The following is a 25652-nucleotide window of genomic DNA, read 5'->3' as shown; positions in this document are numbered from 1 at the left end:
GCCTGGGAAATCTTTTTATTGTCTATAAAAATGAATCATATTTTTCAGATTTTGTGTTTGCTACAGATTATGACTAGACACAGTGTTAGCGAACTACATACAAAAAGGTACAAAAATCAAAAGCATCAGAAACTGAAAGAACTTGGACTTGGAAAATATTAACAAGAGTGAATGCCGTTATTTGCTCAAGCAAATCTTCTAAGACACTATACCAAGCACTAGGTTCAAGAACTATTGAATGCATAAGCATTCTGCTGATTAGTCAGTTGAGTCATCGTCAGAAAAGTGCATGATTTTTTATAGACTAGAATTCAAAAAAAAAAAAAAAAGGTTATTTAGGGGAAAGCTGTCTGCTCTGAACTTGGAGTAGAAAATGTAGATATGAAAATGTGAGAAAGATTAAATAATTGTTTTATTTCTCAGTTTCATCTGTGTAAGGGTTACCACAGTAACAATCTTTTTGCATTTTAGTATTTATTACCTTTATATATAAACCAGGTGGCAGAAAACATATCAGGAAACACATTTGGTCTGCATATTACATGAGTTTAACCTCTTCATATAGATGCTTCAAATATATTTTCTATAATCTAGTTCTCATTTGCTCATTTTTAATTTGGAAGTAACTTTGGGGCTGTACCTGCTTTCACAGAAGAGTCGCACAGGATGATCTCCAGAAGTCCCTTCCAAAGGTTCAGTCATTACTGGACTGCTCTGTTTTAACCCCAAGCCCATAGTAGTGGAAACCATAATAATAATAATGTGGTTGATGACCGTTCCCATGCAGCTTTTGTTCCTAGAAACATGTTCATCCTATCAAAACTCGACTTTACACTGAAAGGAGAAAGGGAATTACATGCTTATGTCTATTCCTTGAATTTTGAAAAATCCAATGTATTTCAGTCGAGGTGGTGAAGAAATGACATCTTTGAAAGTCTTTTATGATCTTCTCCAGCCCTGGTACAATGCTTTGTCTTTTTTGTTCCTCTCTGAGGCACAAGCGAGGTGAAATCTGACCTTCTTGCACTTGGTTGGGATTTCCCCTTGTGTGAAGAGATCTAAGAAACTATTAGTAAGGCTGGAATAGGCATCTGAGACAAGCATCTCTCCTTATCTGCTTTATTTCCAGCAAAGTTCTCTTTCTGCCTCTTTTGTTTCTGTTGAGCTGAATGGCAGAGCATATCTGAGCTCATGGCACTAAAGGATGTTCTCCTTCATGCCAGCATTAAGTATGTCCTGAGAAAGAAACAGTGAGCCACAAGTTCCCAATACATAAGCTCATTAAGTACTTGTAATTAACTGTGGATAATGATCTTACTATGTATGTCAAGATGTTCATGAGCACTCCACTACTAAAAATTAAAAAAAAAAAAAAAAAAGTGGGCAGGAAAATCTGCAACCTTGCAAGAAAGAAGCTAAGCAGCTTACTCACGGTGCACAGATAATATCAAAAAGTAAAACTGATGCAGAAAGAAAACACAGAATTTCTGTCACAATTGGAAGCCCTCAAATATTTCTGATGCTATACAGTGGTCACAGTGAAATAAAAAGAGGTCAAGAAAATGTTAACATATGCAAATAGAAGCCATGGAGTTCACCAATAATGTACTTGAGACAGGGAGGGGAATGGGCAGCAAGTTCTTCAGAAGCACAAGTGCATTTTGCAGTAGGATCTCATCAGTGAAATTGTTGGACTGGACCCTTGCAGAAGTGTTGTAGTACCCACTGGTACAAACACAGAGTGTTCAAACCTCTCACCAAGTATAAAACATATCAAATGAAGACTCTTGAATACTGTTGTTGCTCATGTAAATTACCATTTTATTGGTTTTAACACTCATTATTTCCACCTTTTTATATTTCAGATGGACAATAAATACAATAAATAACTTTTCCCCTTCCCCCTACTTATTGCAGTTTCATTTTTTAATCTTCTTTAAAAAAAAAATTAAACGCTTTGTTTCTTGATTGCTTGATAGGTTTTCAGGATTTCATTCAAAAATGTCCTCACGTTTCCCTTGGTCTTGTACTGGCATTTTTGTCCCCGTGCCAGGCTCTGTGATGGAAGGAAGAATAAAGATTAGGTTATGAAAAGTTTTACAAAAAACAGAAGTCTTAGATGAAACAGTTAAGATACACAATCTTTGGAGCAGATGAAGGATTTCAAAAACAATTCTGAAAGAACTTGTTCTTTGAGCAGGGCATGTGAGAATGGCTTTTCATGTTGACAAGGAAGTCGTGTACGCTGCTGCAGCCGGACCATAATGCAGTGAAAGCTAGAGTAATTTCAGCTGAGCTCTTTTGACCCAGCGAAGAGGACAGCTCCAGCAGTGTACAAACCTGGGGGCCAGCAGGGCACTGAGCCTGCTCGCTGGTGCAGCACCGTTCTAGCAATATCCACCCTTGCGAGTTTAAAGCGAGCTTAAAGTAGTTCGAAACTGCAGCCTCAGCATCTTCCCTGTCTGATTGAATTACACAAAGCTTTTGCTCAGTATGTAAATAAGGGGTGCTTCACTGCCTCAGAAAGGGCATCTGGGGATCCGGGAGTCTTTCTGAGCATCATCACAAGTTCAAAGATGCTGCAGGTCACAGCAGTATTTCATGCCCAAGCATCCTGCAGCTTAGGTAGAAGTAATGCTCCAGGGAATGACATCTCTGCCTGCCTGTCCCCAGCCACGCTGCTCTGTGCTTCTACACCATTATTAGTTAGTGCAGGAACACCTTCTGAGAAAGGGAAACAGAAAAGCGATTTGAAGAAAGCTCCTCTCCCAGAGTTCTGTGGTTAATGGTCCTGATGCTAATGGGATTTGGAGGAGGGAAAGGACACAGTGCTCTAGGACCCATCTCCTTGTTTCCCTTGTCAATTTTAACAACTTTCTATCACGTCATGTATGTTCTCACTACCATATCTACCTCCTGCATAAAGCAAGTATTGGATTATGTGTTTTATAAAACACATTTGAATTTAATCAAACAGTTGCAAAAATAAAAAATAAAAAATTATAAAAATCCTTTTTTTTTTTGTAGAATATAGACAAAGATGTACAGAAAAATAGGAATGTCTTACTTCACAGAGGTTTCTATCCAGCTGAGTCTGAAAGGATTGATTAATCATTCTAAGTACTCTGTTTGAAGCCAGGTTTTTTTCCAGCATGTATCCAGTTCCGTCCACAAAGCATGCCAGTTCATGGCCAGGCTGTTAAATGACAAAGGTATTAGAAAAAGTGAAGTGACTAGAATGCATTTTGTGCTTACCTACAGAAAGAAATGCGCATTCCGTTATGTGGCAGCACATCGCAGCGAAAGGTAACATATTCTGCATTATTGAAAATGATACAAGAACTTTGGGTGGTTTTTAAATGTCTGCAGTAAGAAACATCTGCCACGTCTCATAAAACCTCAGACTGCTACAGTAAACTCTTTGAAGCAGAGTTTCAGCTAATGCTGGCTTTCACCGTGTTTCAGGAGACTTGCAGGAGTGAAATGTTGTGTGGAGACACCTAGAGCTGACACCTGTGGCCTGGCATCTCTGGTCCAAGTTTGCAAAGAACTTGGCCACCTAATCACAAAACAAGGTCCTGGGGAGATTTTCAAAGCAGGCACCTATATCTTTTGGTTGTAAGCCCACAGAGAACTTTTGCATGACGCTTGGTTCTGGTTGCAGCGACACTGAAAGGACTTGTGCTAGCCTCCCCACCGCTGTGCGGGAAGCACTGTTTTCAGTTGCAACTAACATACTGAAAATCTTCCTCGTTAACAAAAGTAAACGTTATATAAGAGCAAAGTGGACGACTTCATAAACTGAGTAGTAATATGAGTTAATACTGAACTTTTTAACTGCTACAGTAGCTTAGAAATAGACTTACCTCAGGGATGGGAAGACACGAACAGGGCTGAAAATGAAAAGATTGAGCGTTAAAATTCTGCATTTAGAACACAAGTAAATTTTTGTTTAGTTTCATGATACTCTCAAATCCAATGGACTTACACTGGCGGCCGTCTCACTGCATGGGCAACTTAGAGGACTTTCCTTCTGAAAGAACAGCAAGTGAGAAGTCAGTATTTAATATCACATACTATACAAGCATGCATTTTTACAGAATTAAGGAGCTAAACAGCCACTTACAAGCAGATGATTTGTATAGCGGATAATTTCACTGACTTGGCATTTCTGTGCTTGCACAGAGAGCAGCACACAAGAGAGGAGAATGTATGACAGCATGCTGGCATTCATGTGCAACTCAGTCTGATGGGTGACAGAATAGGAGGACACTCCTTTTAATTGAGTCTTCACAAAATTCCCATTCTCATATGGAAAAACCCAATTATAAAACTGATACCAGGTGCCCACTATTTTTTCCCACTAGCTTGGACAGCATTTTAGAAAACTCAAACGTGGAATTGAGTCACCTACTGTTAGTGACTCTTCTTCAGTACTGTGGAAATTCACAAATGCTCCTCAGAAGTGATTAATTTGAACATTATGATATCACACCCCAACAGGAAACAATGGTTAAAAATCTACGAAAGCATTTTTTTTTCAGATGTGGGTTTTGCCTCTTATGTTTATGTAAATTACAGTTCCATGAAAGCGAAGAGACAATAATGTTCAGCATTGCCGAAGTTCCTGAGAAGACAGATGGGCAGTCTGCAAGCTGGCTCTCCCCTGGATTCAAAGCAGGACCGTTTCTAAAGGAAGCTGCTAATGCTGCAGGAGTCCGATGACCAGACAAACAAACCACCGGGGTTGTGCAATGGTGCCGGCAGAAGCTGTCATGCTGAATTACAGCTGCTGCATCCGATAGTCCTTGACCGGGGTCCCACCTCGGTGGGTGCGAGCGCACCGATGTGCCGATAAGGATCGGGCCCTCGGAGCACAGAGCCTCACTGCGCTGACTCCTTCCCTTTCCCTTTTAAGCAGAAAGGAGTGAATACAAAAACATCCCTGGGTGAAAGATGATAGTAACTTGGAAAGCCTTTCAGACGTAGTCTCCAAATCAGGTTGAATGCCTGCAACAGCTTTCTGTCAGAAAGAAGTCTTCTTTGTCCAAGAACGTGTGGCAGCCTCTTGGATTTCTCCTAGACCTCTGGGTCTGACTGTGAAACCTCCCTCCTCTTACACCTCCAGGATCTTCTCCAAAAGCCTCAGCCTTGCGCTGGCCGGTCAGGCTGAAAGATGAGCACCACTCTGCCTGGAAAACATCCTAGAAAGATCAAAAAGAAAAGCAAAACAAAACAAAACAAGCCATCGGGTTCCAGTTTGCTGCCTTTTCTCTGGCGTTTGCCCACCAGCGAGGGATTTGCCGGCAGAGCGCGGCTCTGCTCAGCGTGCCAGCAGCCAGCGCCGCCTCTGCCCTGCCCCGCTGCAAGCCCGGGTTGGGGCGGCTGCTCCCTGCCTTCGCTTTGAAGTTCGTCCTTAGGTGATGGAGGGTGGGAAGGGTTCATTCCATTAGGCAGCTCCGGCTTTCAAACAGGCCCTGCGGAATGCGTAGCGAACGGCGGGGGCCCTGCCTTGGTGACTTACAGCTGGCAGAGGCCTATGTTAGGCGCTAAAGTGCATAGCAGGGACAGAGGGCTTGGGAGGGGGGTCTGTCAAGGCAATGGGGTGCTTGAGCAGGGCTGAAATCATTAATTAGTGACCTAGAGCACGTCAGTCCCTGAAAAGCAGCAAAAAGCCTTCCCTGACGGGTAGGCCTCACTTGAGGCCTGGGCTCAAGTGAAGCAATGGCCATGCGGCTCTCTGATTTTTTGGCCTGTAAAACCCCACAGCAAAAGCTAGGACAATTGGTTCAAAGCATAAATCCCTGCACAATATAATTGCTGCATAACATTTCTGGGACACTTGGTTTCTTAGATGGCTGGTAACGCTATTTCACGTGGGTTTAAAGGACAGAATTCACAAGCATCTTTGATTCAGCCAAAGTTGTTCAAGGGATATGGGGATAGGGTGGGAAGGTCTCTGTAAAAGCCAGGCATTTCTACTGCTTCTTTTTTGTACGGAAAATATGTCCATTAGCAAAATATTTTCCAGAGCTGTCATGCCCTGTCTTTGCAAGGATTTTATAAAAAATTATATACTTAGCAGGGTCCCCTGCTGGGGCTTTTTACCTAGGGAACAATATCGCAATACAGCTGCCATGCTCTGTGATTACAAATAATTGGTGGCATACATGATATGCAAGATACATAATTAGTGCTTTTCCTTCCAAGAGATGTAATTATGTTCACTAGACAGCCAATAGGTCGGACAGGTTCTTCCCAGGCAATACAGCCCAGAAGGCCAAGACGTGTGTTTATGGCTCATTCAAAACCAGAACTTCCAGGGGAGGAAAGGAAATGGTTGGGATTCGTCTCCTTAATCTAGGAGAAGATAAAGGAGAAAATGTAGGCATTTCTCTATCCACACTTCACTAAACCTAATGAATTCTCTATGTTTGAAACTTCCACACAGTGGGGAAGGTCCCAGCTATGTTCTGTTTGAATTTGCTGCCAGGTCAAACCTCGTCTATAAAAAAAGCCGCACTTTGGTCATGCTGAGCAGTGTGGCCACGTGGAAGAACTGGTAACAGAGGTAATTTTGAACAGAGAGGAAAACTCCAATTCCCTCTATCTGTTTGTATTATGTGAAATGCACTCTGGAGCTGCTAACTGAGCCTAGTGATCTCTCCTTGCGGTCTGCCTCTACCAGTGGTGCCAGCGCTATCTCTCCATCTCTGCATTTTGGTTTGAGCACTTAGTGAGAGCCGACCAGCTGCTGGTGCTCCAGGGCAAATAGGTCACCAGTGCAGGTGTGAATCTGCAGTGAATCAGAAATCACCAGGAGTCAAACTGGCACAGAAAGGACTTCGATGCACTGACCACAACGGTAGAGGGTTGGGCACATGAGTGGGTGGCACCAGTTATGGCTTCTCTTTGGAGAGTTCAGGCTCTGTTCCAGTGTTTACGGGCTGATCCAAAGCCCCTGGCGCTGTGGTTGAAGCCTGCAGGTAGCTCAGCACCACACAGACTCTTGCTCACTCTCCCCAGGTGAAACACGGGACAGAATCGTTACGGTAGAAGCACAAGAGCTCATGGGTTGAATTAAAGACAATTTACTAGGTTTTATGGAAAACAAAAGCTGTGCAAGCAAAGCAAACCAAGGAATTCACTCGCTGCTTCCCACCGGCAGGCAGGTGTTCAGCCACATCCAGGAGAGCAGGGCTCATCACACACAATGGTTTCTTGGGAAGACAAATGCCATCACTCCAAATGTCCCCCCTTTCTCCTTCTTTACCCCAGCTGTTATTGCTGAGCGTGATGCCACGTGGCATGGGACACCCCTTTGGTCCATTTGGTGGTGTCTCCTCCCAGCTTCTGGTGCACCCCCAGCCTGCTTGCTGCAGGGCAGCAGGAGAAGCAGAAAAGGCCTTGGCTCTGTGTATGCACGGCTCTGCAACAACTAAAACATCGGTGTGTTATCAGAATTTTTATCAAAAATCCAAAACACAGCATCATATGAGCCTGCAGGAAAAAAAATAATCTAGCCAGAATCATGACACGTAGAAATTAATATTTGCTGCCATCCCAGCAAAAAGACAAGGTTTGCAATACAGAATCTTTAAACATTATGTCCTCATATTTTAAAAATCTTCAGATGTTTCAAAAGTCTTCAGCCACAGCAACATATTTTCATATATATGTTGCTATTTCTGCATTAAATACAATCATTAGGTTAGTTTTTGTCCTCAACTCTGGATATCTGATCTCCCTCCATTCCTCTCCCCTAATCTTTCTTTAAGCAAAACAGGCCAAAATGTAGAGAGGAAAAAGAGGGATTTTTTTTTGACCATAGCTCAAAAAAATGAAACGAATTAGTAATCAATTCAGTAGCCAAAGTGCTAACCCCAAATTGCTGTAGGTAGGAAGGTGACTGCAGAGCCCACTTCCCTCTGAGGTCACAAAACCACAGACTCTATGCCTCAAAAGACCTGTTGTCAAAATGGGAGCCACCAATGTTAAGTATGGTCTTTCCGAAACTTTTCTTTTTTTTTTTCTCATTGAAGCTTTCTGGCTGAAAAACTTGGAAACAAAATGAAGAACTGAAACCCAGGAGCTTTAATCAAGGTCACTGAGGTCAAAAGTAGCGGGTGCATTAACCCATAAAAATATCTCCTACATCGCCACTGGGAAACCAGAGCGGGGAACTCGCTGTGGTCAGGCTGGGGCAGGGAACATGCATTAACATATCTTATCCACATTTCGTGTAAGTTCCCTATACACTAAGGGGTGCAGTGACTGAGCAGAGCAATGAGGGAGGGGGCAGAGAGCTTCCTAACCCGTGTGCTGCCAGCGCCAATGCAGCACATCGGCTGGGTGAGCCTGGCCCGAGGTCACACCAAGTGACAGAATTATAAGCTTTCAGGCCAGAAGAGACATTTAGAAAACGTGAACACACAAAATTCTCCGCTATATTTCTGTGCTCCCTTATAGACTGCTCCCCTTGGCTCCTTTGGAAATCCTCTTCTGATGTCCCGTAAACTCCTTGTTTATGCGCAGATACCTCGGGATATATTCTCTTTGTAATTCTCTGCACAGGTTTTGATGGTGGGTTGACTGATTGAAAATACCACACAAGTCTCCAACTTCACATCAGTATTTTAGCCTGGTCAGCATAAACGTCCAGATCTTCTGAGTTCTCATAAAAGAATTTGCAGCCCACTCTAGTGTTTCCAAGAAGCTCTGTGCAGGTGTTTTTTGGTGGCTGTTTTTTTTTTCTTTCTTTTTTTTTTTTTTTTTGGTTAGTTAGTTTGGTTTTTAAATGTGGAAAAGATTCTCTGTAAATGACAAGCACCGCGATAAAATAACAGCTTATTTTACATTTGCTGTGCACACTGATCAAGATGAAAGATCTTGAAAAAAACACCCATTAAAAGATGCTATGGATAGTTTCATTTTCCAGACATAAGGTGACTTAGAGTATCTGACTTGGAGTTTTTTTTTACTTTCTTTTTGATAAAGATGACATATGCTGCTTTAGGGAAAAAAAAAAAAAAAAAAAGGAAATAGAACTCTTTCTAATTCCTCTATGCAAGTATAAACCATAGCATAGTAACACCAAGAATGTCTATGGCAGAAAGATGTAAATGCCAGATAAACTCAGGGAGCACTTCAAGTGTCAGCTTGAGGAAGGCGGTGGCACCTCCTGAGAGCCTCATGCTCTGCTGTGACCCAGGAGATGGACCGTGGGATGGCCTCAGGACCCTCGTTAGCTTCTGGGGGTAATGGAGCCCCTATTACTTTTGAAAGAGTTTTAATTAATTTGAAACTGTTTAAACTAACTACCCAGAACAACTGAGGGTGCTCAGGAGCTGTGAGGGCAGGAAGCAAACACAGCGGGGCACACCTGAGAGGGACCTTCAGAGCTGTAAGTCATCCCTGTTTCGTGCAGTAGTACAGACACCAAAGCTTTCCAGGGTTTTCTAGCAAGCAGAGCCAAGCTTTCCATGCTGCAATAATGTTTACCAAGAGCTGAGGCATCTGAAAGCAGAAAGCCCTGACAGCAGCATGTGAGCTGTGCTGGGCGTTGCACTTACTGCAACTGCATCTCACAACCCACAGCCTCCAGAAGTAAGCAGAAGAAGGCAGGAATTGTCGACAAAGGTCACCAATTCTTTTGTATTGTAAAGTCTTCCAGATGCAATTACCCTTCTTTCAGCATCCCCTTTTGAGGGCCCGACTGCTTTCATACCAGGACAAAGAAACATTGCAGAGCTCTCATATCATGAGTCCACTCACCCTTCCTTGCTTGGCCCGCTGCTGGGTTTTGCCTGGAGCGCAGCACGCAGAGGAAGGTCAAACATGCAGGACACCCGGACAGCACGGGGCTTTCACTCCGTTAGAGCCCTCCACCAGCTCTACCCATATTGCAGCTTGCTTGCCACACTGGCAGCACTGAAAAAACACCTGCAGAGTTCTTGATGGAAAGGCGGCAATCACAACTTGATAAAGTAATCAGCTTGGATGTTGTTTCACACCTACTTGCATGAATAAGAATAGGCTGGCCCTCTTCCATAAGAGTTGGCAGGATTTTCTGTACTACGTGCAAAGTAGGATATATTCGTGCTAAAATGTTTTGAAATGTGGGGGAATAGATGATGAGGCAGCCCAGTTATCCACTGCTTTCACCATAACTCAAGAGGAGCTTCATATTCTTTTGAGAGACTTGGTGATTTACCATCCTCTAGCCTTAGCATTTCAGCTATACTAAGAAAGGATTTCTTGATTTATTTTACATCAGTTTCACATCTTTTGTGAAGAAACCTCATATAGGACCTCTGGGACTTCCTTAAAAAGACATTCTCATTCTGTAGCATGTGTATGGCTCTGAGCGGGTTGGTTGTTCTCCTAATGCCTGACTCTGGAGATAGACAAAGCTGGAGGGGGAGAATAAGCTGTTACCTTTCTTCTGTTGCATTGGGTACTGTAGGAACTGGGAAAAACAGCTAAACAGCCCGCACCTCATTAAGTAATATTGGATGTTATAAGAGCTGGAACACCACCAGCAACAAGAAAATTGGGCAATTACAGACTCATTTAAGGCATGACAGGCCTGAGTATGCTTTTGCATTCCAGGGAGGAAAAGCATAGATGTAGGTATCCCTGTTCCTTCTGGTCTTACTTCTCTTTGGGGTCTGCCATCACCCCAAAACCCTCCCGACCCGTCCCGCTGCTGCTTTGCTTCGCTGTGGCTTTGGGTGAACGCTAAAGGGATGACACGCTTCTCAAATCGTGTGTCCAGCAGGCATCGGGTGGGCAGGGACCCCCGGAATCAGCCCTGCGTGTGCCGGCCTGGCAGCAAGCCCGGGGTCGGGACTAAGTTGGGCACGACAGACAGACAGACAGACAGGCAGACAGACAGACAGCCCGTGTCCGCCGGTCGTGCCCCACGCAGCGGACGAGGATGCCATCGTGTGGCCGACTCGTGTCGCACACTTCCCACATGCTTTCCCGACGGCTGCACGGAAAGCTTTCTGTCCCTCTTTCAACACCAGCTCTCCCTGACAGCTCCTGAGAGTTTTGCCTGGGTAAATCCTGGGCATCCATCTCGATATTTGTTTCTCTGGATGATGAATAACAGGAAAAATCATCATGCGGCTCCAACACGGGGCTCGTACCCCAAGGGCACCAAACACCGAACCTGGGCACCTCGAGGACAACGTTATTCAGATTCACAGCCCGTTGCAAACCTCATCAGTTTAATTCATTCACGGTCCATTTGACATAATGCAGGCAGATAACCAACAGTTTATTTGCATCGAAAAGCCAGTTTCCCCAAGTATTATCCCTGGGGACACAAGACATTACGCATCTAGAGAACATGTTTTACGCATACATATTAAAATAGGTAACATGGAAAGGATGACTCCATAAATGTAGCCAGCAACAAATACTTGAGTGAAGGCTCATCAATTTTATACATATTGTTTGTCAAAAACAGTTCCTTGTGTTCTTGCCAAGCTCAAAGGCTATGAGCCTCCTTGCCTACAAGTCCTGAGATGAAGCAACACCAGCTGTTTCTCCCACTTTTTAGGGCCATTTTGGGGGGAAGCCATCCTTCTGATTTTAATTCAGGCCCCAGCAAAGGGTAGCCCACACTGTTTTGGGAGGTCTGGGAGCCCATTTCTGAGCACTGCTCCAGGCCCAAGTTTTTAGGCAATTTCTGCTGAGCTCTCCAAGTCTTGCAGCCAATTCTTCCATTCATCAAGCAATAAGGATGTACAAGTTTCTCCTTCTTTCTTCTCCTTTTATGGAGGAAAGCTGGAGATGGCTGCTCCAGGCTGTCTTCAGAAACATCTGCTAAAACCGCCATTGCTGAGCTTTGTCCCCAGGGGTCTCCTTCTCCAGAAGAGGATAGAGGGAACCAAACATTTCCCAGAGGCCGGTGTGGTCCCAGACCAATTCCTCCTCACCGCACATCCCTTGATGTGCAAGGCTGTTACCCCTCAGCCTCTCCTGCCAGTGCCACCAGAGTCCTCTTGTCACTGCAGTGCTGGTTCTTCTTGTTTTTTGGCATCAGAAGCTCCACACTTAGAAAATAAAGCATGGAGATATTTAACAGAATAAACAGAAATAATCATGATGTAAAAAGTCTTGAGATTAATTGAAAAACTGAGGTAGACCAAAGAGAGACCTGGGTGCCCCAGTCATCTCTGTATGATTGCAGCAGAGCTGGAGGTCTGAAGGCAGCTGGTGTATTTTAGAGGATACAGTTTGGGACAGACTCTGCATGCCTTAGGGACTTCTTTTGATGGCATCTCTTCAAGGCTGCAAAGCAATGTCTGCAGGATTTGGCAGTTGGCAGGCTGGATTGTCACAGCAGAGATATCAGATGGGCTAGCAGACACTGGCATGTACCGCTACCAGGTCACTGGAGAGCTACACAGGGCAAGTCAGCTAAATCAACAAACAGCCATCTATATGAATTGTGGGCTTGTTTTATTGTCTTCTGAAGTAAAAGAGCGGCTCAGAATCTGAATATATATCATCCTTATGTTTCCCAGTTTAATTTAGACCTTGGATAACAAACTGAAGTTGTTGAAGACCTTCACATCTGTTCATGATAATATATTAAACTGTGGCAAAGTGGGGAATTCTATAATGCAAAACAAAAGTATTCATTCATATAGTTGGAATCATCCAGTTCTTCAATCCTGAAAGCAAGTTAGGATTTGGTAGGAATCCAGACATTCCTACACAAAAAGCACCCGCACACCCACAATGCTTTCCCCTTCTCTTTCCAGAGCAGGAGATCCTTGTTCACAAAAATGAGCCTTGTACATGGTATTGTACAAAAAAACACTCACTCGGATGATGTTATGTGGGCTGGCTTTGGGTGTATCTCACTCGTGTAGGAAAGGGAAGTTATTCCATTGGTTCAATGAGCAAAATGCCATTAGTGAAAAAGTGCAACGCCACAATGAAAATTAGTAAGGTGCTCTTAGACAACAGAGTGAAAGCTTTGAAAAGAAAATAGTCTTTGGACTTGAATGGGCTGGTGCAGGTTTGGAGCCCTCCAGGGACTATGTCCATGGCAGAAGAGAAAGCAGATGCCCTAGCTGTGGGCTTCTGCAGTGCCGGGAGTCTTCGATCAGACCAGTGAGCCCTCACCACCACCATACTGCTCAGGAAAGTAGGAGACTGATCAGGTCTTCTTGGCAATGCTTTTGAAATAAGAAAGAAGGAGGTTTATAAAGTACCACACAAAACAGCAGACTGCCATGAATGATTTTGGGTATTTAGCTGTTAAAAGTTTCCATAATCAGATATTTTTAATGATGCTCCTTTATTCAACCCTAAATTTATGAAGAAAAGAGTAAAACTGTGAATTGATAGTCAACACACTTTGTCAGGGCTTAATTTCAGGTCTTTGTGGTAGATCAAGAGAGGAAAGGATACCGTGCAGAGACTTCAGTCAGAATATTTCAAAACTTATGTTAGAAAATACTCTCCTTTCAGATTTTCTTTTCTGAATCACATTAATCAAGACAATCACAACAATCAAACTGGATTGCAATGAAATTCCAGGAGGTCTGGAATGAAACGAAAATCCATCGGTATGTCTCTTTTGTGCTCCAAATCCCAGACCCATATTTGAAAAGTGTTTTCCCGTCCAGATGTAGGTACCCATGTAAGTTACCTGATTTTCAGAGAACCTCTATGATTGTAACTCCATTTGATTCAAAGGTTAATTCTCTAATTTTAATAAAGCTAGAGGGTCTTTATGCGCTGACCTGGAAGTTAAGGATTGGTCTCAGTTTGGTCTCTTTTCATTGCTTTGAGAGAAAGTTCATAGCCAAGAAACATGGCTGAACTCATTGGGAATCCTCGCACTGCATTGACCGTGATGCCCCTAAAAAAGACCTGTTGGGGATGGAGAAAGGTTAGAGCACAGGAATATACTGTCTGTTTCAAGAAGAAGAAGAAGAAAACGTTGAACTAAGTCATGGTGGGGTTCTGGAGAACCCAACCTTGGTTTGCTCAGGAGATAGGCTCCCAGTGATGGTCTTTGCTGAAGTGTGCGATGGAGAATGTAAGTGTAATGGCTAAAGTGGCTGGTTTGGCATCAGTCTGCTCTGTGTTCCCTATAGACCTTTTTGTGTATCTGCCAGAAAGAACCAGAAGCAGTAGAGGGCCTCATGCTACTGGTGGACATCTGAAACCAAGAAATCTAAACCTTCTTCCAGTGCTGTCCTACCTGGCTAGGGTTTTTCCTTCCCTTTGCATACATGAGTGTTTGGGCATCATGAATATGCCAGGGTACAACAACAAAGCTGTTGCTTTCACACAGCTAATGTTTCAATTTCCGGGCCAGCTCTATGGTGGCAAACGACAGTTGGGAACGAGAGAGGGAACATTTTTTATGTGTTTCATTTCAGAGTATAGCAACCATTTCTCAATCAGTAGAAATCTGGACTTAATCTGTACCTTGCTGAGCACTAGCTCTCACATGCTGGCTTTGGAAAAGATATTCAATATCAGCTGATAGTTTCACATTTAGGTTCCTAAGGTTAAACTTCAGTGCCCACCCACTTAAGTGCTTTCTGGATTGTGGAGAAGGGGCCCTGGTCGCTCCCCACGCCAGGCCTAGGCCTGTCTCCCTGCGCGGCGCCCTCACCTACAAGCACCACTGCCAGGCCTGCGCTAGGCCGAGCACAAACCACTGGGGGGCCAGGAGAGCCAATTTACAGAATGAGGATTGCTGGCCTGAAGAATCACCCCATTAACCTCCCTGGCTAACCACTGTGGTCACTAATCTAACCACCAGAATTTCAGAGTAGAAAAGAGAAGTAACATCAGCAAGGCAGGGCCTGTCCAGGCCTTAGGCAAAACTCCCATAGCTACTGTAAGACCGAATTGGAGATCTTGGCAACAAGACTGGAAGCCCATGGATTTAAATGTCTAACCAGTGTTCTTCCCCTGAAATCCTGAGCTCAGCTAAACAAGCCTTCTCTTGTATCCAATAAATCCAGTTCTGCATGGAGTTGACTCGTATGAGAAGAATCAAAACATGTCCACATTGTTTAGGATGGCGTTTGCAATGTGAAACTGTGGTATTGGGCTATTTGGGGTATTACTTGATTTACCTGGGGTATTTTATTCTGTCTGAAATGACGGAGTTTTCTGGGAGTAAATTCAAGTTTTTCTAGTATCCATAAGGTAACATGATAGATCCAAGTTAAATAATAATGAAGATTTATAAAGAAAAGCCCAGAGGCATATTTCTTTTCTCACCAGAGTGAGCACACCTGACTATGGAGAAAGAGAGATACATATATATATATATATATATTACATATATATGTATATATATTGGTTTTTTTATATGCCACTGAAAATGCTGTTCCATTGTCCCAGCATGAAAACATCCAGACCTGGGCTTGCCTTCTATCAGTTCTGTGTCTCCAAACATACAAAACAATTTTTCTTATGACAGAAAGGTCTGGTCTTATCTCTCAGCTATTACTCAACTCTACCGCAGGCTCTGTCCAGGCGCCAGGAATGACAACAAACAAACCACAAGCAGCTCAGACCCCAGGCAACAAAACTGAGTGCCTGAATTAATATTCAGGCAGGCCAAGGAGGGTACTGGGTGAGGGCGACCAAGAACTCTCCTTAGTATTTCTCTGGGTGCTTCTGGGTGCTTCATAGCAATAGTGATTTTCTTCACTCAACAGCCAAAACCCAGCCAAACTGCAAGCTCCTATGACAGCTGGCATAATATAGTGGCATGTTGTCAAATATTTAAATCCCACTGACTTGTGATTTTGCAAGTTATTTTTCTTGTTACTTCAACTTGCTACTTTTCCCTCAGAATGTGAAAATTAACACTTTTGAGCTAGGAGCCCACATGATGTTTTGATGACAACTGAAATACAGATTTAATTCAATATCAGAAGACATCACTTCCCATAAGCATATATTGGTGGTGCAATAAACCTGCAAACCCTGGTTTTCTGCCATTCACATTTAACTGAGACAAGGTTTGCAGACAGAAAAAAAAACAACTTTTATTACACTAATAAATAAAGTCAGAAAAAGGAGGGTGTTTTCTGGCACACAGTCCTTCTTCACAATGAAAACTGATGCAATTCTGATTTAAAAGAGCGATTTCCATCACTAATTTATGATATGTCAAATTATATCCACAGTTAAGCACACTGACACAAAGTGTTATTTTAAGTTAATAACACAAGCAGACTATGACCCTCAGTCACTCATTTTTTCATTTCTGCAAGACACATTATTACTCTCACAATTATGAACTAGAATCTGTACTATAATTACCTACTGTAATTATTACAATTTATAGCTAACTGGCTTTAGTTGTCTCTCAACTCTGCAGATGGGTTTGTAACAGCCATTGTATTTCCCAATTAAAAAATCAGATGCCTGACACGCAGATTTTACTTCAAATACCACTTACTTTTAGGCCCTCATTCTGGTAGCTCTGCAGGATACAGTCAAGGATCCCCTTGTACTTGTTTAAGTAAACTCCATCTGCCTGAAGTCGACTTTTCACAACATCCATTGGAGTAGCAGTCCCCCAGGAAATTACTCCTAAAAAAAAATGCAGAAGAGAATCCCTTCCTTATCCCAACACACACCTGGGCTTTGACCATGATGAGGTATTTGAACAACTTCTCTGTGTTTTCTTGGCTGCAGGCCAGTGAACTGGGAACATCCTGTCTCACCCACCACATCATACTCACTGGATATTCATCTCAGGGCATTCACCCTGCTCAGGCACAGAAACGGTATTTCTGGGAGCAAAGTTCCCTGTTTCAGGAAGAAGCACTGAGATTTTGGGGGTTACGCCAGTAAACAAATGCAGGCAGTCCAGGAGGTGCTCACACAGGTAAAAACACTGCTTCTGCGGTGCTTCTGGTGGACATGGACATGCTCTGGTGGACATGGACATGCCCGAACTGCCAGAAGCTGCCACATTTCAGAAAAACTGGAGTGATCCGATAGTATTACTGAAAAGCAAATTTTGAGCTGAGAATGCGAAGAAGAGGCTGTTCTCCTGCAACCAAATTTAGGCTCCCCACAGCTGAGATGCATTGTCATTCCTACACAGAAACTCTCCATTTACACCAGTTAGCCTGCAGCCGGATGGAACATTTTGTCTCTGAAAAGGTCAGTGTTGCTTCCAACACAACCAAGAGCACCTATGTATCAGTCTTGTGAACGTGTAGCAAATACCATCTTCAGCCGTCCCCACTTTCCCAGACATATCGTGTTGGTTCCATACAGAGAGATTTACTGGGTTATGAAATTTCCCTGCACGTGGCCGCAATACATGGCACACACAGCTGGACTGACAAGAGCATGTCTGGACCTACGTGAGTGTTGGGGCATACTAGAGAAGCTGTTCAGATAAACCACAGCTCTGTTTATTTGCAGGAAAAACAGAGAAAGTGCTGTTTAATCATTACCTGACCTAAAAATTGTTCTGTATTTAGGGATCTGCAATTTAAAAATGGCCAATAAATGGGTAGGGAGCAAACGGGTGGACTTGCACACGTAAGCATGGGGGTGCACATGCCAGCCTTCCTGGCAGGTGTACACAGGAAAAATAAAAGGTGGGGGAGGGAGGAGAAAGGGAAAGAAAATCAGTAAGTCAGCTCTGCTGATCTGTGGTTTCTGCAGCATGCGGGGAGGGTGCACACCCTCCTGGTGGGCAGCCAACAGGTTGAAGTCCTCTTCTGGAGGCATTTTGGCTGTTGTGCGACATGCGGGGAGAAGGCAGCACTGCCTGGTTTCCTTCTCACTGCCACTGAGCCTGGTGAAGAGCTGACAACGCAGCTTCCATACGCTCCGTCAAGTCATAAAGTGCAGCCTTGGGGCCAGGGGGCCTGGCCGTGAGGGAAATGCTTGCTCAGCCCCACGTCCGCTGCTGGTGAGCAGGAGAATGGGGCAGCCCCTGAGCCAGCCCCAGACATCTGCCCTGGGACCCTTCCTGTCCTTTTTTTGCCAGTATTGTGGGGAAAAAGGTGCTTACCTGCTACACCCCCTGCAAGCCACACGGAAGAGGGATTCGGGGAAATGCATCCATCAGGGGTAATCCATCCACAGAAAAATGTGTAAGGGATGAAATACAGGCAGTACCCGGGAACATCCCTCAGAAGCATTGCTCCCACACCTCGGTATATTCCTGCTATCCCTTCTTTCTGTAGGACTGTCCTAAAGCAGTGAATCGGGCCGCGGTACATAGGAAATCCAGGAACTGTGGGCTTTAGTTTATTGTTGGCTTAAAAAAAAAAAAAAGAAAAAAAAAAAGATACAAGTGTTATGATAGCTATATAGCTACAGTTCCTTGCAAAAGCCCACCACCATCCATTCAAGAGACAGAAATCGCTGCCATGCTTTTTCTTTTGCTGGGACCAATACATAGTGAGGGAAAAACGTTTTTCAAAAGAGGACTTAGGTCTACTTTTAAAGGACGTTTGGACACTTCAGGGCATGTTTTCTTAGTTGCAATGCATACCTTCCAATAGGTATGTGTTCAGTGGGTCCTCCAAATAAGTTTAAGGCTATGTGCCCAACTTTCACAGATTTGACCACATCTGGTGGCAAGCTATATCTCTGAAAGCCTCAACGTCTTCAGAGTCTCGCCCTTCTGAGGCAGAGGACTGGGGTTTGCTCTGCGCTGGCAACCTGTGATGAAGTCCAGCCACTGCCTGGGCAGAGCAGCTCTTTTGGACGGCAGTTTCTGCAGAGGTGGCGGTTCTGCAGAGCCAACGGTTTGCAAATGTATTTTAGAAATTTTTGCTTTGAACAGAGAAGGGTGAAGTATGTAAATCTGTGTGAGACTGAGAGTTTGCGATGGCAGCTGTGGCGCTGCGGGTGGGATCTCCAGGAGACCCAGAGCTCAGTGTGTTAGGAGCAGCCACAGAGGCAACAAGGGTAAAATGGGAGAAATACAGATGGAAGAGAATGTCCGCTGAAATACTGGCAGGAGATCTCTGCCAGCCTGGGAACCCAGCCTGAGAACCAGAAGCATCCTTGAAAAGTGCAGCTGGCATCCTTGAAGTGCAGCTGGGTGCCTGAGAACCAGAGACATCCTGAGATACCTTCAATAGGCGTAAAGCCAAGAAACCGCAACAACAAACTTATCGCCTGCAAAGGTGAAAAATAGTCTAAAAAGATGGAAAACATCCTGAGCAGTAGCAATTGGCAATAGGTACTGGTTCCCACCATCGTGATCCTCACACAGCCGTGTGCCAGGTAGCTCTGTACGCCAGGACCAGCAGAGCAAGCAAGAAGAAACTTTTGCTTTCCTACCTGTGATGTATGGCTGTGTTTGCATCTGCAGCCTTATCTTCACCAGGTCAACAGGAGTGCCGATCCCGACGGAGACGAACCCCGCCACCATGCTGGCGAGCGCCACGTCGGCCAGCGCTGGCGCATGGGAGGCATCTCCGTGCCGGAGCTGGCTGAGGAGCCGCTGCGTGTTGCTGAAGACACCGAACACCACCGAGCTGTAGACAGCAATGCTGGCCAGCGGGAAGGACATGCCTTTGAAGAAGCCAGCCACCTACATGGGAAAGGAGCAGGAGTTACTAGAGCAGCTTGGCACAGCTGCTCTTATCTGTCTGGCTCGCAAACCACGGCAAATTCCTCCTCCCTGTTCTGCTTGCTCTGTGCATCTGCCTTCCTACTCTGTCCCCAAGGAATGATGAATTGGCTTTCATGTGATGCAAGACAATGATCACTGGGTCTTCCTCTTGTCTCTGTTTTCAGGGTTTGGTTGCTCCCATCCCTCAGGCAGGGACGGCAGCACCGGGAACGCTGCCTGCAGGGAGAGGGGAGTGGGGCTGAGCCACGCAACCACCCGCTGCTCTATCAGCCAGAGCTGCAAATCCGAGTAGCAGATGCCTCTTGGAAGCAACCGCATGCACATGCTGAGCACATGAAAATTAATTCATAGTGCTAAGGAGGAGATCGTGCAGGATGCGGGAGTATTCTGAAAGCACAGGAAATCACGGAAAAGTCTCTCCTATGGTCAGCTTCTTTCCTGGCATCACCAAAGACAGCAAAATACCTCCGGTAAAGAGTTTTGCTGGCAGGTACAGGCAAAACAGCCAATGTGGGTGTAACAGCCTGACCCACGGGGGCACACGGGCAGTGTCGTTTATCATGTCTTTTCCCTACTGGGGTTACCAAGGGAGCTGGCAAGAGTTAGCAAGAGGAGGCTGCGAGGATTCGCAGTCTTTAGTCCTTCTTTAGGCATTGAATGGAATTGCACCAACTTTGGTGTCAACACTGATTTCATATAATTGCTTCATGCATTTATTTATTTATCTTCCTGCGTTTTCTACCAGCATATTTTTAAGTATGATAAAGTACTTACAGACTCATTTCTGTACACAGTAAGAACACAGTTGAGTGTATTTCCATATCCTTGTCCAGCTTGCAAACGAGTCTGCAAAACACATTCATGAAACGTGATTAAAACCCCACACTTCCAGGCGGGTGAAAGCTCATGCTATGTAAACAACGCGTACTTTGCTTTGAGAGTGAATCCTTGCTTAGCTGTAAAGAAAACAGAGCAATAAAGTAAGATATATATGCATCCACTCCCCTTGAACTTTGCCAGAAGCAGGGCTAAGCAGGACCTCAGGGCTGTGAAGCTGTTCTGCAACATCTGGAATCGATGACTGTCAAATCGCTCTCGAGAGCAGACCAGCTACTCTGTCCCAGCCCAGCAGTCGCAGCAGATCGCTGGTGTGCAACACCATCACTTGCAAGTTCATGATTTATGTAGAAACTGGAGGGTGATGCGGTCTGCTCCGTTCGGAGGCTTTCAGTGGAGGCTGGGATGCATTGCTGGAGGATGGGGAAAGAGCTCCCCTGGGAGGCTTCCAGGACCCTTCTGCTTCAAGGTGGATTGTAAAGACATACAAATACTAAACAGGGCGAAAATAATTCAGCTCTAACTCAGAAATTCTCCATGCTTCCCTCAAAGATACAGTTTTACACCATTTCCAACAAAGGCATTTTGTTTCTGGAAAGCAGTGGCTATTCACGTTCCAAAAAGTGCCTACAACAGCTGTAAGAAATGGCCGGTAAATCATGACAAGGTCTGCATTATTCAACGTACTTCCCCTCTCACATATGTATACACACACACATACACTTCGATCATCTTTCACTCGAGCTGTTCACAAGTTTGCAGTAAAATAATCCTTACAAGTAGGTGATGCGTTTTGGGGCTTAGAGGTGGGCGAGGAAATGGAAGCCCCGTCCTGTACACAGGATCTCTTTTTTAAAAAGCGATTTTTTTTCTGTGGGAAGACACTTGCACACGCTCTGTCGGGGATGTTTTTAAGGAAGCTGGACAGCATTTCTAGCCGTATCCACCAGCATTGCTGCCGGCAGGACGCTGGCGTGGTGAAAAGAAGGCTGCAGGGACTGCGCCACCCTGCAATGCTTTCCTTGGTGGCACGGCCCAGGCTTGCAGCAGGGTGAGGCAGGAACCCAATTTAGGTATTTAAAACCCAAAAGAGTGAGTGCCCTCTGGAGTTCGTGCCTGGGGAGAAGAGGTTGAATGACCCAACCTTTTGGTCCTGCGCCCTGCCAAGGGTGGAGTCCCGCCCTGGCCAGCGGTGCCTTTTGCCACCAAGCATCTCCAGCCCAGCACATGGTTCCTCATCTCCCGGGCTGGGAACGCCGCTTTCCTCACCTTGGGCTCCTTCCCCCAGTGCCATTTGGGGCTGTTTTGGCCTCCTTCCATGAAGATGGCCTGCTCTGAACCCCCGGGCGCTGCAACCACGGAGAAGCAGAAAGTGGAAGGTTTACCGAGCGCTTCCAAAAAGCTCGGATGTGGCACTGCAGCTCCGGCTCCTGCAGAGCATGTTGTTCAAGGTGCCCAGCACCATCCTGCTCTGGGCGCGCAACCCCTGCTCCCTAGGACCAGCACCGACGTTAACAGGACCCGGCTGGGTGGCTGCAGCACACAGCTCTGCATTCCCTCCTGGCTTGATTTGCACGCATAGCCCGCAGGTTCCCATTTGAACTCCATGGGCTTGTTGTTTTTTCTTTTACACAGTAACCAGGTATTTAGAGGTTCACGTTAGTACATTTTTTGAATAACTGAGAGCAATCGAGTACCCTCACAAGCTGCTCGGTGCAGACCTGCCTCTTAGATAAGCTGAAATCCTTCAGCCCTGTCCCCTCCAGCTGGGGAGCCCCCGGCCCCAGGGGCTGCCAATGCCGCCCAGCTGCCCCTCACAGGTCTGCTGCTGCATAAAACCTCTCCTTTCCACTTCCCGACCCCTGAATTTGGACAGACAACAAGTCTGCCTGCTTGATATTCCCCAGCACCGTCCAGCCCCCAACACAGCAGCTTCAGGCTGACACTTGCCTTTATAAGCATGAAGGATGGGCTCTCCTGGCACCCAGAAGCTTGGCACAGCCCAGCAGGATCCTCCGGCAGCTATTGCCAAACTCTCCAAACCCAGCAGTGGCATCCCCGAGCTCCATCCTGAGACAGGGATGCCAGCACGGGTCCTCGGCAAGCTGGGACGGAGCCTGCGCTGCCCGAGCCCTGCCCGAGCCTTGCTGCTCCTGCTGGGGGCCTGCACCCTTCCCACGCTGTGATGCTCCCGGGGCTGATAGCAGCAGCTTAGCCACAGACAACGGGGCTGGAGAGCTGGCTGTGTGCGGGGGGATGGCTGCGGTGGCCGGGGAAGGATGTGATGTGGGCCCTGCTGGTCCCTGCAACCTCCCCGTGACCCTCCGTGGGTCCTTCAGGTGCAATAGGACCTTTTGGTCTTCGGGTCTGCCACACCTGGCAGCCCCGCCTGGTGCCAGCAGCTTGTGCTAGGTCAGGGCACGTGGGCAGAGCAGCTGAACCAGGAAAGGTGGCCCGAGATGTCAGGCTGTGCGAAAGGAGAAGGGAAGACAAGGTCTTCCTCCATAGCTCTGCACCAGTGGGGATGGTCAGCCCGGCGGGGCTGTGTTAACGTCTGCAGAGGTTGGGGAACCTGCTAGTGAACACCTCCTTATATCTCTCAGTCCTTCCTTCTGAGGAGTATTTTCCGTACAGGAATAGTAAATATTGCCTGTCATAGCCCTGGGATAACAATTTCAACACTCTGCCCTTACAGGACTGCCGACACTAGGAAAACACACAAAAATGCGCCTGGAGCAAAACAAATACAGTTCTCCCACTGCCCTTTGAATACTTTTTTGTGGCAAAGTTCAATAAAACACCGGCAGAACTGTTCAGTAAGCCCAGCATTACGTAAGGCCAGTTTTAATTTTCAGTATTAATCCTCACCAGAGGAGCTCACACGTATCCGCCAGGTATTTTGGTTTCCCATTCAAAATGAACGCTGGAGAGGGAGAAAGACTAAAGCCTATGAAAACATTTCTAAATTCCCCCTTGGGATGAAAGGAAGGTTTTCTGCAGAGTCATCTCAAGAGAGGCCGTCCCCCTGCCCGCGGGTTTTTGGGTGGTGCCGTGAGAGCGCGGATCAAGGGGTTTTACCTTGATGGTGTCCAGCGGGTGGCCCACAACCACGCTCGCGGCTCCTGGGGAGGAAAACAAAATATTACAAAAAATGCTGAAGAAGCTTTTCGGACAGGACAGGAAGCAATGCGTTCGCAGGGGAAGAGGAGGGATTTCCGGGAAAACAGCCATCCTGGGCCAAGCCAGGGCGACACCGCACGGTGCCCCTTCTCTGGCAAGAGGCAGGAGCCAGGCAGACACACCTGAGCTTCTTCCCTGCGTGTCCTCTTGAACTCCGACACCCTTAAAGGTGGCTGAGCGGTAGGAGGGGTGTTAGATGTTAATGTCCTGCCCATTAATGACCCGTTTCCCTTGCACTCCGGTAAACGCATGCAACTTTTAGCCTTGACATGGCGAGATTCAGATTAGACGTGAGGAAATACCTTCTGGCTCAGCAAGTGAGCCGCTAGAGCCAACTGCAGATGGGGACTGCAAACCCCCATCCTCTGCTGGTTTACAAGCAGCTTGCAGGGATAGCCACCAGGGGTGATTCGGATAAAGAGGGTCCTGCTCAGTACCAGTCTCTGGAGTCCCATCCAACCACGTTACCTGCACTTTCCCTAGGAGAAACCGTCCCATCCGTCCCACTGCCTGACACCATCCTGTCCACCTACCCACACCACTTTGCTGCCGGGGGCCCCCCCAGCAGGACCGTGTGCTTTCCCCCTGCTCCTGGAGGACCAAGTGACCCGCGCACCAGGGCCAGGACACGAGTTTGTGTGCTTGTTGCAAACAACACCCGCGGTTTTCAAGGTGTTTGTGGAGATGGTGGATAGTTTGTGCTGCCTCCGCATCTGCAAGTCTCAGTGTCCCCTTTGCTGGGTTTACACAAGTACTTTTGAGACTATATGAGATGTCGCACTCCTAGTAGGTTCAGGCTGCAAAGAGCATCATGTCCTTGGTCAACACCTTATGACTTTACTCAAAACGCATTATTAAAGTGTCCCTGCTTCTCCTGGACGTTAACCTGCAACCACCTGCGGTCCAGCACTATAAATGAAACCTGGCTGCTGCCACCCAGGCCTGAGGCTGTGTGCTGGTGGCTGGTCACCCCGGTTCCTGCCCCACTCCTGGGGGTGTGTGGGGGATATCCTGGGGGATAGCACGGGGCCAGCGCGGCAGACGGAGCGCCTGAGTGCCGCACAGCCTCCGCGGGCTGCATCGATCCGCAAGTCAGTTGCTCGCGTAAGCTTTTGGCGGAGTTTCTGGATTTTGTCAGTTCAGCTAACCTATTAACCTTGTCTGGCCAGTCAGGATCCCTGAGCACCCCACACCTCCTTCCTCCGCCTGGCATCAGCGTGAGCCTGGGCAGAGCTCTGGCATGTGGGCACCACGCTCGCCCCGTGCGCTGCGTGTCCCACGGCTGTGCCCCTTCTCACCTGGTCCACCCAGCGGGAACTTTCCCTTCTGTAAGACACCACACCGCTGCTGTCCCTGCACACCTTCACCTTGCCTTTCCTGAGGTTTTTTCCCAACGGTTTCCAGCAGCATTTCCAGCAGACCAGCCCGAGCCCCTTCCCTCCCAGCGGCACCCTTTGCTTTAGTGGGGCTGGGGGGGAACAGGAGGGCTGTGGGGGTCCCGGCGCTCCCCTCCCAGCCCCACTACGGAGCAGGGAACCCGGACAAGGGTGCTCGGGGGGCAGCGTGGCACTGACACCCGTGGGTGTCCCACCTGCGTGTGCGCAGAGCCCACCGCTGTGCCAACGAGATGCCGCTGCCGTTGCTTAGACCGAAACGATCTCACCTACAGAAACCGCTTAACCTGCGCTATTTCTATCCCAAACCCCCCAAAACCCAGGCGTACCCCCCAAAATCCTCCCCTCGCCCCCCTGCCCCGCTCCACCGCCGACCCCCGCGGCACCTTACCGCCCACCCAGCCGGCGGCGAAGTCCTGCAGCTGGACGCTGCCCCTGCCCGCGCCCGTGCCCGTGCCCGTGCCCATGCCGGGGGGCCGGGGGGGTCGGGGGGGTCGGGGGGGGGGGGGGGGGGGGCGCGGAGCGGCGCAGCGCGGAGCCCGGCGGCGCTGCCGGCAGCAGCCGGGGCTTAAAAGCGCAGCGCGGCCGCGCCCGCCCTGCCCAGAGCCCGGCCCGGCGGGGAG

General features: G+C 46.9%; 1 protein-coding gene and 1 long non-coding RNA gene across 3 annotated transcripts; both read right to left on the bottom strand.

Moving 5' to 3' along the window:
• Positions 1–3130: 3130 nt before the first annotated feature.
• LOC121077913 lies at positions 3131–10656 on the bottom strand. Its single transcript, XR_005824360.1, has 4 exons — positions 9775–10656; positions 3989–4033; positions 3867–3893; positions 3131–3196 (listed from the first exon to the last, which is right to left on the bottom strand). It is a non-coding gene; the product is annotated as an uncharacterized LOC121077913 (long non-coding RNA).
• A 561-nt stretch (positions 10657–11217) lies between these two features.
• On the bottom strand, positions 11218–25627 carry SLC25A48 (solute carrier family 25 member 48). 2 transcript variants are annotated; one of them, XM_040573564.1, is made up of 8 exons: positions 25421–25627; positions 23534–23577; positions 20393–20464; positions 19324–19576; positions 18041–18289; positions 16463–16596; positions 13770–13899; positions 11218–13199 (listed from the first exon to the last, which is right to left on the bottom strand). In XM_040573564.1, exons 1-7 carry the CDS (start codon positions 25494–25496, stop codon positions 13777–13779), a joined length of 951 nt encoding a protein of 316 aa, XP_040429498.1. In that variant the 5' UTR covers positions 25497–25627; the 3' UTR covers positions 11218–13199; positions 13770–13776. The 2 variants fall into 2 exon arrangements, with proteins under 2 accessions (XP_040429498.1, XP_040429499.1); XM_040573565.1 differs by lacking the exon at positions 13770–13899.
• Positions 25628–25652: the final 25 nt, after the last annotated feature.

The sequence above is a fragment of the Cygnus olor genome, chromosome 14 (assembly GCF_009769625.2).
Source record: "Cygnus olor isolate bCygOlo1 chromosome 14, bCygOlo1.pri.v2, whole genome shotgun sequence".
NCBI classification, from domain to species: domain Eukaryota; kingdom Metazoa; phylum Chordata; class Aves; order Anseriformes; family Anatidae; genus Cygnus; species Cygnus olor.
This window is presented reverse-complemented; position numbering and strand designations above follow the sequence as displayed.

Bases quoted from the DNA above. Each gene is read 5' to 3' on its own strand.
- SLC25A48 (XM_040573564.1), bottom strand. From the start codon at position 25,496: ATGGGCACGGGCACGGGCACGGGCGCGGGCAGGGGCAGCGTCCAGCTG. The intron at 18,290-19,323 runs GTAGGAAAGCAA...TTTTTTTTTAAG, and splicing joins AACACAGCCATACATCACAG to CCAACAATAAACTAAAGCCC. The intron at 16,597-18,040 runs GTAAGCACCTTT...ATTTTTTTTTAG, and splicing joins GCTTGCAGGGGGTGTAGCAG to GAGTAATTTCCTGGGGGACT.